General features: G+C 42.1%; 1 protein-coding gene across 5 annotated transcripts in view; it reads right to left on the bottom strand.

Annotated features, from left to right (window-relative positions):
• Positions 1 to 18,358, bottom strand: part of LOC5577722 (rho GTPase-activating protein gacF) — a 410,293-nt gene that overhangs the window by 264,143 nt on the left and 127,792 nt on the right. For all 5 annotated transcript variants that reach the window (XR_002500441.1, XM_021844557.1, XM_021844559.1 and 2 more), the window contains exon 2: positions 6,294 to 6,452. Coding sequence is in view for 4 of the 5 variants with exons in the window: in XM_021844557.1 (XP_021700249.1) it covers positions 6,294 to 6,452 (159 nt within the window). In the remaining variant the exon portion in view is untranslated. The remainder of the gene's footprint in view (positions 1 to 6,293; positions 6,453 to 18,358) is intronic.

Raw genomic sequence — 18,358 nt, 5'->3', positions numbered from 1 at the left:
TTGTTTGGGCTTTTCAAAACACTGCCCAGCACAACACGAGAACCGAAAACCAAACTCCCGGCGTCCCGAAAACGAAGCGTCTTGTTTGGGCTTTTCAAAACACTGCCCAGCACAACACGAGAACCGAAAACCAAACTCCCGGCGTCCCGAAAACGAAGCGTCTTGTTTGGGCTTTTCAAAACACTGCCCAGCACAACACGAGAACCGAAAACCAAACTCCCGGAATCCTGAAAACGAAGCATCTTGTTTGGGCTTTTCAAAACACTGCCCAGCACAACACGCGAACCGAAAACCAAACTCCCGGCGTCCCGAAAACGATGCGTCTTGTTTGGGCTTTTCAAAACACTGCCCAGCACAACACGAGAACCGAAAACCAAACTCCCGGCGTCCCGAAAACGAAGCGTCTTGTTTGGGCTTTTCAAAACACTGCCCAGCACAACACGAGAACCGAAAACCAAACTCCCGGCGTCCCGAAAACGAAGCGTCTTGTTTGGGCTTTTCAAAACACTGCCCAGCACAACACGAGAACCGAAAACCAAACTCCCGGAATCCTGAAAACGAAGCATCTTGTTTGGGCTTTTCAAAACACTGCCCAACACAACACGAGAACCGAAAACCAAACTCCCGGCGACCCGAAAACGATGCGTCTTGTTTGGGCTTTTCCAAACACTGCCCAGCACAACACGAGAACCGAAAACCAAACTCCCGACGCCTGAAAACGATGCGTCTTGTTTGGGCTTTTCAAAACACTGCCCAGCACAACACGAGAACCGAAAACCAAACTCCCGGAATCCTGAAAACGAAGCATCTTGTTTGGGCTTTTCAAAACACTGCCCAGCACAACACGCGAACCGAAAACCAAACTCCCGGCGTCCCGAAAACGATGCGTCTTGTTTGGGCTTTTCAAAACACTGCCCAGCACAACACGAGAACCGAAAACCAAACTCCCGGCATCCCGAAAACGATGCGTCTTGTTTGGGCTTTTCAAAACACTGCCCAGCACAACACGAGAACCGAAAACCAAACTCCCGGAATCCTGAAAACGAAGCATCTTGTTTGGGCTTTTCAAAACACTGCCCAGCACAACACGAGAACCGAAAACCAAACTCCCGGCATCCCGAAAACGATGCGTCTTGTTTGGGCTTTTCAAAACACTGCCCAGCACAACACGAGAACCGAAAACCAAACTCCCGGCGTCCCGAAAACGAAGCGTCTTGTTTGGGCTTTTCAAAACACTGCCCAGCACAACACGAGAACCGAAAACCAAACTCCCGGAATCCTGAAAACGAAGCATCTTGTTTGGGCTTTTCAAAACACTGCCCAACACAACACGAGAACCGAAAACCAAACTCCCGGCGACCCGAAAACGATGCGTCTTGTTTGGGCTTTTCCAAACACTGCCCAGCACAACACGAGAACCGAAAACCAAACTCCCGGCGTCCCGAAAACGATGCGTCTTGTTTGGGCTTTTCAAAACACTGCCCAGCACAACACGAGAACCGAAAACCAAACTCCCGGCGTCCCGAAAACGATGCGTCTTGTTTGGGCTTTTCAAAACACTGCCCAGCACAACACGAGAACCGAAAACCAAACTCCCGGCGTCCCGAAAACGAAGCGTCTTGTTTGGGCTTTTCAAAACACTGCCCAGCACAACACGAGAACCGAAAACCAAACTCCCGGCGTCCCGAAAACGAAGCGTCTTGTTTGGGCTTTTCAAAACACTGCCCAGCACAACACGAGAACCGAAAACCAAACTCCCGGAATCCTGAAAACGAAGCATCTTGTTTGGGCTTTTCAAAACACTGCCCAGCACAACACGCGAACCGAAAACCAAACTCCCGGCGTCCCGAAAACGATGCGTCTTGTTTGGGCTTTTCAAAACACTGCCCAGCACAACACGAGAACCGAAAACCAAACTCCCGGCGTCCCGAAAACGAAGCGTCTTGTTTGGGCTTTTCAAAACACTGCCCAGCACAACACGAGAACCGAAAACCAAACTCCCGGCGTCCCGAAAACGAAGCGTCTTGTTTGGGCTTTTCAAAACACTGCCCAGCACAACACGAGAACCGAAAACCAAACTCCCGGAATCCTGAAAACGAAGCATCTTGTTTGGGCTTTTCAAAACACTGCCCAACACAACACGAGAACCGAAAACCAAACTCCCGGCGACCCGAAAACGATGCGTCTTGTTTGGGCTTTTCCAAACACTGCCCAGCACAACACGAGAACCGAAAACCAAACTCCCGACGCCTGAAAACGATGCGTCTTGTTTGGGCTTTTCAAAACACTGCCCAGCACAACACGAGAACCGAAAACCAAACTCCCGGAATCCTGAAAACGAAGCATCTTGTTTGGGCTTTTCAAAACACTGCCCAGCACAACACGCGAACCGAAAACCAAACTCCCGGCGTCCCGAAAACGATGCGTCTTGTTTGGGCTTTTCAAAACACTGCCCAGCACAACACGAGAACCGAAAACCAAACTCCCGGCATCCCGAAAACGATGCGTCTTGTTTGGGCTTTTCAAAACACTGCCCAGCACAACACGAGAACCGAAAACCAAACTCCCGGAATCCTGAAAACGAAGCATCTTGTTTGGGCTTTTCAAAACACTGCCCAGCACAACACGAGAACCGAAAACCAAACTCCCGGCATCCCGAAAACGATGCGTCTTGTTTGGGCTTTTCAAAACACTGCCCAGCACAACACGAGAACCGAAAACCAAACTCCCGGCGTCCCGAAAACGAAGCGTCTTGTTTGGGCTTTTCAAAACACTGCCCAGCACAACACGAGAACCGAAAACCAAACTCCCGGAATCCTGAAAACGAAGCATCTTGTTTGAGCATTTCAAAACACTGCCCAACACAACACGAGAACCGAAAACCAAACTCCCGGCGACCCGAAAACCCATGCAAAAATATTCAATTGGCAAAGAAAGCTTTATAACTGTGGAAGTGCTCATAAGAACACTTATCTGAGAAGCAGGCTTTGTCCCAGTGGGGACGTAACGCCAGATAGTAGTAGTAGAAGTAGACATGTTGTCACGATGAGAGGAGTTTGAAACAAATTTTCAGGCCAGCAATGTTGTATGCTGTACCAATATGGACTAGCTGTTGTAATACCAAGAAAAAAGCTCTGCAGAGAATTCAAAATAAAATTTGGAAAATGATTCTGAGGCTTCTTCCCTGATATAATACCAGTGATTTACATAGAATATCCAATGTTGAAACATTGGAAAAAATGTCAAGTAAAATAATATTATTAAATAAAATTATTTTTTTGGCAAAACTCTTTGCCATCTTCTATTGCCACGATTAATGCGTTATATGTTTAGGTTAAGTTAGGTTAAGTACATTAAAAACGTTATTTTGGTGAAATCAACTCACCTGTAAAAAATCTAAACTACTACGGCAAATGGAATGTTATATGTTGTTAACAACATGTTAATAAAATCTTAAATTTATTTTACCAAATAAGGATGATAATGATTTCTAATAACACAGAACACCTAGATATAAGAAATGAATCTAATGTTTGAAATGATACTAATAAAGAAATTAGAAAAAAAATAAAATAAAATAGAAATTTCTGCATAAACGACTCTTGATTTTTTTAAGAGAAACATTGTGCTCCAGAAATTCCATTTAGAAATTTCTACAGGACTAGTTCTAGGATATTTTCAGTAATTAACCTCGATATATCGCAGAATACTGTTTTGCTTCGTTTGTCAATGAAACATTTCGACGAAATTCGCTCAGTTTGGAAAACATAGATTTCGCCTCTTTGGATGTCATCGAATTCTACAGAATTTCGATATCGAACAGTTTTGGTCGGAATCTTTTGAAATATTGCATACAAATTCGGATTTGAGGGAGGGAAAAGGGGGCTGTCGTAAATCTTTCTAATCTACAAGCAGACAACTACAACTAATGATGTCTTCGAGGTTTATAAATGAGGTTCTCACTCAAGCAAGCTCAAACCCACATAATAACACAAGTTTTGAGTAAAAACGATTGTGAAATGTTGTGCAAGAACTCATCTGAATAATGGCTTTCAGATCTACAAGTATAATCAGTGATTTGCTGTTGTGCATAGTCATCAACGAGATCATAAATAATCTTCGACCGTCGTTGGATTTAAAATTTGGTAGAGAATTGTCAAGTTAACCTGTATGAGTGTCAACCTAGCTTAAAATCCTCCAAACGATCACTTAACCATCAGCTTTCGCATCTGAAGGGCCTATATTCACAGAAGCTCTTGAATAACGTATAACATTGAGGTCGAAACTTTTCAGAACATAGTTCCAAAATCCTACAAGATTTATATGTTTTGCATAAACCACCAAGAGTTCGCTGGTTGCGCTTGTAGATATAAACCCCGCCAATTAAAGGAGTGATTTGGATAACCTTTAAAAGGGTCGCTCTATTCAAAACTTGGTAGTCAGTGATTAAATGAACCTAGATGGATATCAATCTTGATCAGGATCCTCCGGAAAATTAACAAGTACACTTGTAGATCGGTAGACATATACTCAAAATGTAAGTTAATCTACCTTGAACTACTTTTAAATTTAGTTTTCCTGTCTATGCTATGACTTGACTACTTTTGACTTTATTTATAACGAATAAAACCCTCCTATTGCTGGTTCCCCAAGAAGTGCCACTATTCAACAATCATTTTAAAAGCTATTCACTGTACTATACTGTAGATCTACATTTAAGCTAATGCAATGAACTACTCAGCTATGCTTAATATCCAACTTATAGTACCAAAGGCTGTTACTAGACCTGCTCCACTTTTAAAAAGTAAAGTGTAATAAATCCGGATGCTGGTTATTCACCAACAAGATAACCGTTCGCGGAAATCCTACCTCGTCGAAACACTCAAATCCGCTTCGGAACAAAACTTTTGCGCCATCGCCCGACATGTTCGCACACAAAAGAATACCCGCAAACATTAGACTCATTACGGTGTTCGCAAACACAAGTGCTCTTAAGAAGCAGAAAACAAAAACACGCTGAGCTTTCACACATTTATGGCAACACACCCTTTCTCGGGAACTTGCGCTGATTCCTGGGACAGGAAAACAAGACAGGATGAATGGACAAAGACGACGACGACGACTGGAATACGTGCCCGACAAGGAAAAGGAACGTGCAAGGAAGCTCTTCACGCGGTGCTCCACTGACCGGCATTATTAGAAACAAATTTTCATCGAATTTGGGTTCGAAGTTGGTTTATATCTCCTTCTTCTTCTTCTTCTTGGCATTACGTCCTCACTGGGACAGAGCCTGCTTCTCAGCTTAGTGTTCAATGAGCACTTCCACAGATATTAACTGAGGGCTTCCTTTGCCAAAGTTGCCATTTTCGCATTCGTATATCGTATGGTAGGTACAATATAGTATCATATAGTATATGCTCAGGAAGGTCAAGGAAATTTCCACTATTTACGAAAAGATCTTGGACCGTCCGGGAATCGAACCCAGACACCTTCAGCATGGCTTTGATTTGTAGCCGCGGATTCTAACCACTCGGCTACGGAACGCCCCGGATGCTACGCTAACTTACTGAAAATTGATGGTTTTGTTTCCGTCTCAAATAATGCGTAGCACAAAATTTGGTTGATCTATTATCTCAAAAACCTGCCCTGAGGTGGAAAATATCTATCAAACTTTGAATAAAGTTTCCACGATGTATTTCTACTGATAATAACAGTAAATGTCTCTGTTTTCCTTAGAGTGTGTAGACCTACACCATCAAAATGGAGTAATATAAGAATGGGCCCCACGTTTTTTTTTATTTCTTCCCAAACATACACCTAAAGTGGAATCGACTGGTAAGCTTAAACATGATGTAGATTTATTTTTCTTATAATAACGGTATAAGGAGCACCGTGCTTCAGCTACATAGTTGGAGGAACCAGTTCGGTGGAACATTTCGTGAAAAGGAAGCACTTGGCATTCGCCTCACATTACAATTACGAATGTAAATATGTAGCTCTTGAGAGTGGCGTTCCTGCGAGAGAGAAAAAAAGAGGATAATTACTCCTAGAAAAGCGCCCTGGCTAAGAGGCAAAGCCAACAAAGGTTTCACCTTCCAGGTTGGGGCCAGTCTGAAAGGATGAAACTTTTCATTCAATGCTTTTTAGCTTAAATGATACGACCACACTTGCCTTAGCTCAACGTATATGGATTTAAGTGGCAACACAGACTTAACTTGAGGTGTTTCATTTCACCTGATGCGGATGGGTGCAGTCATGCTAATATGATGGAATCTATGGCTTATGCTTCTTACCTCCGGCCATTCATGCTCATGTAACCATCGTCCTCGGATTGGTGGCCCTGGGAGGGACTATCCGGCTCCACGGGGGCGTGTATTACCTCCTGCTCTTCTTCAAACTCGGACAGCACTTTGTCCAGGAGTTCCAGTGATTTTTCAACATCGTCTGTTGTGCTGGGGAGAGAGGGAAGGAAGAAAAAAATCAGATTATTAGTATTATGTTGCGCTAGTTCTTGGTGGTAGCGTTGAAGATTATATTCTGGACCAGAAAGCATGAACTACAGCTTGAAACTGTTGAGTGCTTCAATTTATTAAAAGGTTATGTTTTTCTTATAATATACGATTAAATGAGCGTTATTATGATTTCAATTGAATTTATTATTATTATGAGTCCACGAATGCTGTATTAAGATTTTTCAATTTTCAGTTGCCTATTACTACCTGGATGCTTCGGGCGCAAAGATTCAAGTAAGGCTATAGTTATTCACCTCCACAGGAATCGTTCTCTTGCGCAATGCCAAAAATAATCCTAAACACAAAACGTTCAATAACTTGAAGTGGTTGAAAGTTATTTTCTAGCATAGTCTACGTATCATGCCGGCCTTCTGAGTTATTTGTTCATATGTACACTCGTACAAACAAAGTCGAATCAATCCGTAGCAGCTGTCACACTTGCATTGTATTATTCATCACATAATATATGCACGTATATCGCCTCCACTTTTGTACGTAGAGGGCCTGTTCGCGACATCTTATAAGTGAAATTTTGACATTCGGCTGATCATACGTCCCGTATTTAACGGGACAGTACCGTTAAATCACCTTGATGAGCTGTTCCGTCGTTTTATTGAAAATGCTCAGATTGTTCCGTTTTTTTTTTGGAGATTGAGAATGGACACAACAAATTTTAGCATTGGGCGTACATGTCCTCCGGACTATGATTTGGATCGAGATTTGTTCTGATTGTTACGTCTGTTTGTCTGTGTTCCTACCATTGTCATGATTAAAATACGTTTTATAATATATTGCACGTTTAAAATAATAGCATGAAACAAGCTCACCAAATTGATTATACAGCTTTGATTGAGCAGCTGTATCAACTTTAATCAGCATGCTCATTTTACAGCAAAATATCACTCCGGCGAAAACCTGAACTCGATTGCACTTAGAATGTGTGCAAACTAAAACGAGAACAAAAAACTCTGGCGACGCGACGATGCAATAAAACGATTTTTCTTGTGAAGATGAAACGAAGCTAAAACTAAAACCCTCAAGAGCACAAATCTAGAGAACCAGAAAGCGGTTCAAGCTGAAAACCTTATCGGTTGGTGACAACCAGCGAGTGACCATTCGATCAAGCCCTCAGCACGATCCAGTGTTCGGCTCTCCAGACCCGCGCTCCTGAAAATTTGAGGTTTGGCACCGTTGCACCTTTGATTTTATCAAAGCATTGCCCACCAGAACGCGTGCAGAATAAACCGTTTTGTTTCCGCTTTGGACCAGTGCACGAGTTCACTAATTTGACGTTTGAGCGGTGCCGAATTCACTAGTTGCCATGGTCACGTAAATAACACGTAAATGAACTCGTGCACTGGTCCATAGACACTTTTTTTTATCAAAAACTGCATCAGCCGAATCTAATAATTTGCGGAGACGAAGAAAACGTGACAGATCAATTTTCAACCCTTCCGTTCGCGCGCGCTGCCTACTGAGATCACTTATTGAGTGCCTTCAAGCCAAATATAACACACATTGAAAACTAGTGTTCCCGGAAAACCTCTTCCCGGCAACTCTTGCAAAGACATGAATCTTTGGTAGTGTAATCAATGAAAAAGCTGTTTCAAAAAGTTGAAATTATTATACATGAACAAAACTCATTTTTACAAAAATCCTACCTTTAATTAGCTGATGAATATAAGAAAGAGGCTCACTCGAAATGATAATGCGTTGATCTTAGTACGTAGCTGGTCGAAAGTTTTGGTATCCTAAATCTTTTAATTTGGTCTTTTATTTTTCTTGTGATCTTCATTTCTTACATTCTTATAATTTTATTATGAGTCGATTTTCGGTTTTGGAATAACTTTGATGACAGGTAAATAACCAAAATAAACTATTCATATTGAAACCTTGGAATTTTGCACCTCAGGTGTCCCATGAATTAAACCCTTATCTCATAGATTGTTGTAAACGCATCTTACGAAACCTCAAGATTTTCTTATTAATTGAAAAATATTATAACCATTCCAGGGATCCCGAAATTTATATGAAAACCTCATAATTTAGATTCCAATTTGAATTGCAGAACTCACATGGAAACTATGAATTCCGAATTAAATTCCAAAATTACTATTGCATTCCCTGTAGTTTACGATGTATGCCTATATGTTATTTGCAGTTACCCAAAATTTATGGCACATAAGGTAATAGAGCAAATCTTGACAATCACAAATTCATAATCGTAATGACTTAATTTCAACTAAAATATTCCTAAATATATCCCTATATTTGGGGCCCTGATAGCCGTAGCGGTAAACGCGAAGCTATTCAGCAAGACCAAGCTGAGGGTCGTGGGATCGAATCCCACCTGTCGAAATTCTCACGACTTCCCAGGGCATAGAGTATCATCGTACCTGCCAAACGATATACGCATGCTAAAATGGTCATTGGCACAGTAAGCTCTCAGTTAATAACCGTGGAAGTGCTCATAAGAACACTGAGCTGAGAAGTAAGCTCTGTCCCAGTGGGGACGTAATTCCAGAAAGAAGAATCCCTATATTTGCACCGAAATGCCAAAACTATCCCAAAAAAATCTCTAAAGAAATTTTAGAATACATTTTAGAGTATTACAATTCACATCGTGTTCCCATGATATTCATTCAAAAATAAATTATTTAATTCTATCCTGCAATTTCAAGCATGAGTAACAAACTCTAAAGCCAATTACCAGTAATGTAGTAAATGACACATTTAATCATATTAAAACGTTGTTTATAGTATGTATATAAGGTAAAGTATACTTATGTGACACAAACATGTTCCACTCGTGTTTTATATGTAAAATTGATTTACGAGAGTGTAGTATCCTAAACTTTGCTACTCTCTCTTCATAATATCCATCAAAATTGTTCGCTGTTGATAGATTAACTACAAAAAAGGTCAGTAAAGATTAAAGTATCTGTCAAGATTTGTGGTCCCTTGAGGAACATCGAAATAATGCCCAATTTTTCCATACGTGATAACATTAAAAAAAAATAAAGTTTCCAAAATTTCACATATGGTCAAATATGGAAGTACTATGACCGTAACTTTCGCTTTGATCTAAGCGATGAAATTAATTTAAGCGATATCACATGAACAGCATACCTTTACAGTAATATCTCTAGCTCTCAATCTCAAAGATGGAGAAAGACAATCTTGATGAGGCAATTGAACAAAATTTATGAGGGCAATTCAAAAAGATTCGTAAGCTTCTACATGAATTATACACATAGCTGTTTGGTATGAAATGCCCACAGTGCAAACCATTATTCTGTTGACGAGATTAATTTTGGCAGTCTTTATTGTGCGTCTTTTGATGGATAATGGAATGATTCGGATGAATTGAACTCATCGAAGCACAAACCAAGTGATAAGAATACCGGAAGATTCCATTGCAGACTCATGCGGTGTGCTCATTTACAATGGAAGAATTGAATTGGTTCCCCTCAACTTTCCGCAATCCGTTATTGAAATGTATACCTACAAACCATAGAAATGACGAATTCAATTGTTTAAAACAAATCCTCTGGGAAATCAGAATTGCATTGTGGAAGTCAGTCAAAAAGTGTATTTTCAGGGATCTCAATCTTTCATCAATCTCGTATTTGGGTTAACATATTTTTGCAACCGAAATTTGATAATTGTACCTCTAGAAAATTTAACAAATCCATTGTTGGAACTGTGGGGTATTGCAATTCCAAAATGCTAAGTTAAATTCGAATCTGCTATTATAGACGACGATCTTAAACTTTCCATAAGTCTTCAAAACGTGAGGAGAACGGAATTTCAACGTACTCGCAATCCTGGTATGATAAATATATGACAGAATATCTGCAAGAAGAATTAAAAATAAGTTTAGAAACAAAAATTTTATAAATAAAAATTCTCGATTGAACCGTGGTTCTAAGCCATTTTGGAAACTATCTTCTTCTTCTTCTTGGCATTAAAGTTCCCACTGGAAAAGAGCCTGCTTCTCAGCTTAGTGTTCTTATGAGCACTTGCACAGTTATTAACTGAGAGCTTTCTATCCCATTCGTATATCGTGTGGCAGGTACGATTATACTTTATGCCCAGGGAAGTCAAGGAAATTTCTATTACGAAAAGATCCTGGACCGACCGGGAATCAAAGCCAGACACCTTCAGCATGGCTTTGCTTTGTGGCTATCTAAAATTTTGAAACGGCATTAAAAGCCGATTCCATCGTTAAGAGAAGAAAACAAAAAATAATTCATCAATTGTCAAAAACACAACAACTTGGCTATGCAGTTTGAAAGCACGCACTATATGAATTAAGGGGTTACACAAGATTTCGAAAACATTCTCAATCAAGACCTTTTCTAGAATTGTCATTTGGAATCAATGAAATTTCCCTACAGCCCCTGGTGATAATTACCCCTTGAGATTTTTTTTTTACATATTTGTCAAGAAACTTCCTACATGTAGCTAATCATCCTTGGATGATATAATTAACAAATGATTTTCTCTGTTTCGTATTCAAACCCCTCGAGTAGAATCTCAATATAGAGAATAAAGAAAATAGACTTTATTATTGCACCTCTTAATTCCGCCCTACTGGCTAATTTTGATTTAAGATGGCATATTTTGCTAGAAAATGTTGTTGGCATATTTTGCTAGAAAGGTTGTATCGATTTTAAAACCAGACAAACCGCCGAAGCATTTTGGGACAATGTGTTCAAGAATCTATAGCAAAAGGTCGAAAGACAAAAGGTCGAAAGGACAAAAGGTCGAAAAGCAAAAAAGAAGAGACAAATGGTCGAAAATCTATTTTCGAAGAAGGAAAATATTCCCACCAAGCAAATCGTTTTCGACTTTTTGTCCTTTTGACTTTTTGTCTTTTCGATCTGTTGTCTTTCGACTCTTAAATAGTGTTTACATCTGGCTTACCTGAGTCATCCCAGAAAAAAATATGTTTGAATTAATAGTTATTAATACCAGAAAAACAAAACTTTTAAATATGTTATTGATCTTCAAACAAATTTTCAGGCCAATAAAGTTGTCTGCTGTACACATATTAACTAGATGTTGTAATATAAGGAAGAAAGCTCTACAGAGGTAACACAATATTTTGAAGATGATTCTGAAGTTGCATTCCAATTATAGTACTAAAAGGCCGTCTCTCCTACCCGTAGACAAGCGTTGGCATTTCGGCAACTCCTTCCCATTTCTATATCGTATTAAGATTCCACGTAAACATTTGAGAAAATATTTTTTAATTTTCTGAAAATATTACCAAAGCTCAAACCGGGGTAGGACATTTCGAAAAAAGGCATAAACGATATGTTTGATATTCAACTTTTTGGTATAAAACAGTTTAGTGCTTAACTCCTCTACCGGCAACTTCATTTTTCATCACAAAAAAAAATTCAAATCGCGATAACTTTTGCAATTTTTTTTTCACAAGTTCTCAAAAAACTTCTATTTTTAGAATTTGTGTTGATATTGACCATATGTCATCTAGTTTTCAATATACAGTCAGGTCTGCCACCCACTTTCCTTCCACCGCAATTTCTCAGCTGTTTCTAATGGGACCTAAAGTGACCAGATATTTTTGACTTCACTTCAATGGCAGACATTGCACATCATTGAATTGAATATTGCTCATTTTCTTATTATTAATCTTTAAAATAAATGAAAAAAAAAAACTCAAAGTACAAGATTTTTTGCACTTGTACACAAAATTTCACATTTGTTTTCATAGCCTGTTGTTTGTTCCATATTGAACATATAAAGAATAACATGCGTGAAATTGTTGATTCAGTGTTATATATTAAGATGTTAACTTAATAATTGAAACGAATAATGTTGTAACTGTTTTCTTTTAGAAGTCCCGTGGGTGAAACTCGAAGTTGGTTGGGACAGCTTTAGCTGTAATCAATTTATTTTATAATTGCTGTATGTTTTAGGATAATAAATTCACTTACAATTTTAACAGTTCCTCCGTACTAATCCTTTAGTTTTACAAATTTAGCTAGTAGTGTGTGTTTGATGTGTCGTAACTAGATTTACAAATTCATATTAAGTAAGTAATAGGTTTTTATATATGTTTCGTTTTACACTTACATTTCAGTTCAAATTCACTTAACTTCAAATTGAATACTAGCTTTAAGAAATTTTAGAAAATCAAGACAATTTGTTTCTTTTTAGTTTGAATCTCTCACAAATTTGCAATGTAATCGATCGTGACGTTTTGCCCTTTCTGACAGGTTTCGACTCTCTGAGATTTTCTCTCGATATTCGTATGCGCCCTGTGATAATTTAGGTCCGTACGCGCCGAGGGGTCTTCGTCGTCACATCCCCCCACCCGTAAACCATCTTGATCAGTTTCCGGTTTACCTCCTTTTACGACGTCGAGTAACGCCAACTTCACAATTGGTCTCCGAAGTACACCATTCACTGTCCGTACCAGTGCTTGTCGCACTCGCCCGTCTTTACCTTGCATGACTTTCTCCACTATTCCTCTTATCCATTGATTCCGCACCGCGCCATCAACGACCAACACAAGATCGCCTTCCGCAAGATCCTTAACTTCATCGAACCATTTTGATCTTCTCGATATCACCGGCAAGTATTCTTTAATCCACCTTCTCCATATCCCATCCGACAAATGTTGCGCTAATTTCCATCCGTTCCTCAACGACGATTGGTAATCCGTTGGCAGCACTGGCACCTGTTTCACTCCGCTTGAACTTCCTAACAGGAAGTGATTAGGAGTTAGAGACTCCTGGTTAGCCGCCTCCAATGGTATATATGTCAGTGGCCGTGAATTGATCATCGCCTCCGCCTCTATGACCACGGTCTCCAAAACTTCGTCGTCCGGTCGTCTCTGAGCTTCTAAAATGCCCTCGATAGCGACCTTTACTGATCGGACCATTCTCTCCCACGCTCCTCCCATATGAGGTGCTCCCGGTGGGTTGAACGACCAACGGGTTGTGGTGTTGGTGAATGTTGACGCTAAATGGTGAGTTAACTCTTCGATCTCCCGCTTCAACTGATTACTTGCACCAACAAAGTTGGTGCCGTTGTCGCTAAAGATTTCTGCTGGTGCTCCACGCCGCGACACGAATCTTCTCACGGCCATCACGCATGATTCCTTGGACAAGCTGTGTACAACTTCAAGATGTACCGCACGAATTGTCAAGCAAGTGAAAAGAGCTATCCACCGCTTGACATGGCTGCGTCCGACTTTCACCAGCACTGGTCCAAAATAGTCTACACCTACGAAGGTAAACGGCCGCACGTAGGGGCTCACTCTGACCTTCGGTAGCGGCGCCATAAGAGGCGTACTAGGTAACGCACGACGAATTTTACAAGCCATGCAGTCATTCATCACTTTGTACGTTAGTGCCCTAAGTCTCGAAATCTCGTAGAACTGCCGCATCTCGTTGACAACCGTTTCGCGGTTGCGATGTCGAAGACGACGGTGAAAGTAGTCGACGAGAAGAAGAGTAATTCGATGTTGGTGGGGTAGGATTACTGGATATTTGGTGCGATACGGTATCCAATCAGCATTTCCAAGGCGACTTCGTTTCCGCATCACGCCAGTCTCATCCATGAACGGACATTGCTTGTATATTTTGCTGGATTTTGAAAGCACGCCATGAACATCATAAGGCCTTCCCTTCGTCTTCCTTAACTGCTGTAGTTCCGATGTAAAGCACTCGGCTTGTGCTTGAATCCACAACGATCTCTCGGCAACCACCAACTCTTCGTGCGTCAAGGCTCCCAGTATACGCTCTTTGTTTCGTTGTGATCGTCGGATGTTTTCGATGAATCGATGTACGTGTGCCATGGTACGATGTAGTTTCTCCCATTTACTGAACCTTGCGACATCCACCAGTGACGGTCTTAATTCCTCATGAACATTACACATCACCAGCTCTTCCTCCGTAGTGTCGATCTGCTCATCTCTCCCTGGCCATGAGGCTTCCGACTGTTTAAGAAACTCTGGTCCTCGAAACCATCGACTCTCTGATTGAACATCCGGTCCGGTTCCCCATTTGGTTGCGTCATCAGCTACATTTTCTTTTGTGGGTACTTTCCGCCACTCGTTGACATCCGTCATTGAGAGTATTTCACCTATCCTGAATCCCACATATTGATGGTACCGCCTCTGATCTGATCGAATCCAAGCGAGAACGGTATTTGAATCGGACCACAAAACACGCTTCATCACCGGGAGATTGTGCATGGCTACTACATTGTTGAGCAGACGTGATCCTAGAACTGCAGCCTGGAGCTCGAGCCGAGGAATCGTCAGCAGTTTTAGCGGTGCTACTTTCGATTTTGCTGCAACAAGGCTAACTTCAGGGCCTTCGGGTGTTTCAACCCTGAAACATACGAAACATACTGCACATGCGTACGCAGCCTGGCTTGCATCCACAAACACATGGACCTGCAACTTGGAATATCTACTCTCTGTTGCTTTACTGAGGTAACACCGAGGTATCTGAAGTGTATTCAATTTTGGGATAAGTCCAATCCACTCCTTCCACTGCATCCAGATTTGGTCGGTGATCGGGTCATCCCATTCTATGCCGGAAGCCCATATGTCCTGCATGATAGTACGGCCATGTATCAAAAAGAACGCAATCAGTCCCATCGGATCGAAGAAGCTCATGACTGTACGCAAGACTTCCCGTTTTGTTGGAATATGGGACTCCTTCAGAACGTGCTGCAGATTGTCTCGCAAAGCGACGGTGAATGTGAAGATGTCACTGCTAGGCATCCACTTCATGCCCAGTACGGATTCGACTCGTTCATGTTTATCCTCACCGATGTTCTTCTCTGCCTCAAGCGATTCGTCGCCGACTCGTGCGGCTATCGTCGGATCATTGGACAAAAAGTTTCGGATCTCAAAACCCCCTTCAGCGTGGATATTCTTCACCTGCCGTCCGATCTTCACCGCATCTTCGACGGTTCCAAAACTGTCTAGATAGTCATCAACGTAATGACGATGGACGATGGCTTCTGCTGCTCGCGGATACGACGCTTCAAAGTCCTTGGCATTCAAGTTCTTGATATATTGGGCGCTGCTCGGGGAACAAGCTGCTCCGAAGATGGCTACGTCCATGACGTAAGTCACCGGCTCTGTTTCTGGATGATCTCTGAACAAGAATCTCTGGAACTGACGATCTTGAGGGCGGATGAAGAATCGGTGAAACATCTCCTTGATGTCTCCGGTTAAGGCATACCGATACAACCGAAACTTTGCAATGACTGATGGGAGAGATGTCAAGAAGTCTGGCCCTTTCAACAGAGCAGTATTCAAGGAAACTCCGTCGACCTTGGCCGCCGCGTCCCAAATCATCCTCAGCTTGTTCGGTTTCTTCGGATTCAGGACTATACCCAGCGGTAAGTACCAGCACTGATCAGCGTTGGTTGTGGATAACTCGTGATGAGTCGCCTTGTGTGCATATTGCTTTTCCTCATAATCTCGTACTTGCTGTCTAACACGTTCATACAACGTTAAATCTTGATTCAACCGCCTTTCCAAAGAACACATGCGTTTGAATGCCATACCATAGCTGTTCGGAAAATGTACGTCATCTGTTTTCCACAGTAATCCCGTCTCAAAAGATCCGCCGATTCTCCTGGTAGTTGTTTGTAGCAGCATTCTTGCCCGCTTATCCTCTTCGGATTCCAAGTGGGTTGTTGGAGGCATAACACCTATATTATCGAGAGTGATGTAGTCACGAACTAATTGATTAAGTTCTTGCTCTTGATCGGTCCATCCTCCAAAATGAAGCCCACATACGACGGTCGAGGTTGGTGCCGTCGCGCATCCGTAAATGCTCCATCCGATGCGGCTTTTCGCGGCTATCGGTTCTACCCACTTTCCTTCTCTAACTTTCAGCGGCACAGTGAGCTTCAAGTTGTCAAGACCAATCAAGAGCTTTGGCGACACCTTTTCGTAACTGCATATTGGTAAGCCACGAAGATGTGCGTACCGACTACACATGTCCTCATAATTAACCGTCTGTGAGGGAAGCAGCAAACCACCTACCGTACGAGCGTTGGAGAGTTGATACTGTTTCGGCGAACCCTGTGCAGCTATGTATGCACTGATTCTTCTTGATTTTGGATCACTGCGCTTAATGTTTCCGGTCCACTGCAAATTTAGCGGTTCCGTTGGTCCTGCTAGCCCAAGCTGATCCGCCACGGAGTCTTCCAATAGCGTGATCTTCGATCCTTCATCCACGAAAGCATAGACGTTCATCTCACAATTCTTTCCGTACAAAGTGACAGGAATAATCCTGAACAGGGGTCCCTCATTCACTAACGGCTCACTCAGATGACTTGTTGACACTACCGCCGGAACCGCTGATGACGGAGAATGTAACAGCGGATGATGCTTCAGCCGACAATCATTGACACCGCATTCTTTCGCCGTTTTACACGGCCATTTGCCATGGAAATTTAAGCACGATCGGCATACACCGCTCTGCTGCACCACGTTTAACCTTCCACTGACGTCCAACGATTTGAATCGGCTGCATTCCGCCACCCGATGTCCTTCCACTTTGCAAAATGTGCATGGTTTCTTCGAGGTCCGGGCACCTAAACTGCTGTTATCAGATTCGCTTTCAATGGCCACCGCAGTTTCCGTATGTGTCTGCACAAATACACGCTCCTTTGACTTCTGCTTCTGAACCTTCTCGTTGCTAGGAAAATCGTCCGCTACATCGTAGGCAAGTTCTACTAAAGTGGTCATGAACTCTCCAAATGTACTTAAATCCACGTCATGGCGCATGCTTTTGTAGGCTGACCACTTGAGTTTGTAATCGACAGGCAACTTACCAACCAGATCGTGTAACAACGATGGATTGGTAAGATGTGCTTGCTGTCCGGCGTTCTTCAGATGTTGCACCAAATTATCGACTACTAAACCAAATTCGATGATCCCATCTAATTCATTTATCCTTAAAGACGGCAGTCGACGGACGCGTTCCGTCATAGAACGGATGAGAGTCTCCGGTCTGCCGTAACGCATCTCCAAGGTACGGATAACGTGTGGAACGCTTGCCGGGCAGAGCAGTCGACAACGAACAGCTTCGAGAGCTGAGCCCTTCAAACAGCGTTGGAGTCGAATTAAGTTTTCATCGTCCGAAAACCCGCAAGTGGAAGTAGACCGACGAAAGTTGCTAATCCAAATCGGCCATTCCTCAGGATTGCCTGAAAAGATGGGCAAATCCTTACCCATCACCTGTCTGGCAGCCAGTTGTCGATTTGTCGGGCCATCCAGGTAGTCCTCGCTGTAGCGTTCTTGACTGACAGGCGCAACACTTCTCGGGACCGGTTGCTCACTCCTCACACCGAATCCTGCTTCACGTTGGCCTGTTGAAACTCGAATGGGGGCACGTGTATTCCGTCCTATTCCAGAAGAGTTCGGATGCACTTCCACGCTATGATGTTCGCAGTCATTTCCAGTGGACAAGAATCTTCCGCCAGCGTTAGACAAACGACTTTCACTTTCCGGGCTTCCACGAACGCTTGGAAGATCACGAGACGCGAAACGATCGATGCAGTCTGCACCACTCACTAAAAGTTTCATGTTTTGATTACCAGTTATGGCTCTGGTTCTGGAGGTTTCTCCCATACCCAGTTTTTCAAACTCGTCAACGAAATGTCGCTCAGCGAAATTATTCGTGCGAGCTTGCTGTACTACAGTTTTCTGATCGACTACAGTTTTTGTGGGGAGAAAATACGAGGGGGAGACAACTTTATTGGGCGTGGTTAGAGGGTGTTGGTCTAAACTCCTATCGTCCCTAATATTGATTGCAGCTTGATGGTTAGTTTTTTGT

The sequence above is a fragment of the Aedes aegypti genome, chromosome 2 (assembly GCF_002204515.2).
Source record: "Aedes aegypti strain LVP_AGWG chromosome 2, AaegL5.0 Primary Assembly, whole genome shotgun sequence".
In the NCBI taxonomy this organism is placed as follows: domain Eukaryota; kingdom Metazoa; phylum Arthropoda; class Insecta; order Diptera; family Culicidae; genus Aedes; species Aedes aegypti.
The sequence above is the reverse complement of the archived record's forward strand: the minus strand, read 5'-3'. Positions and strand labels throughout refer to the sequence as shown.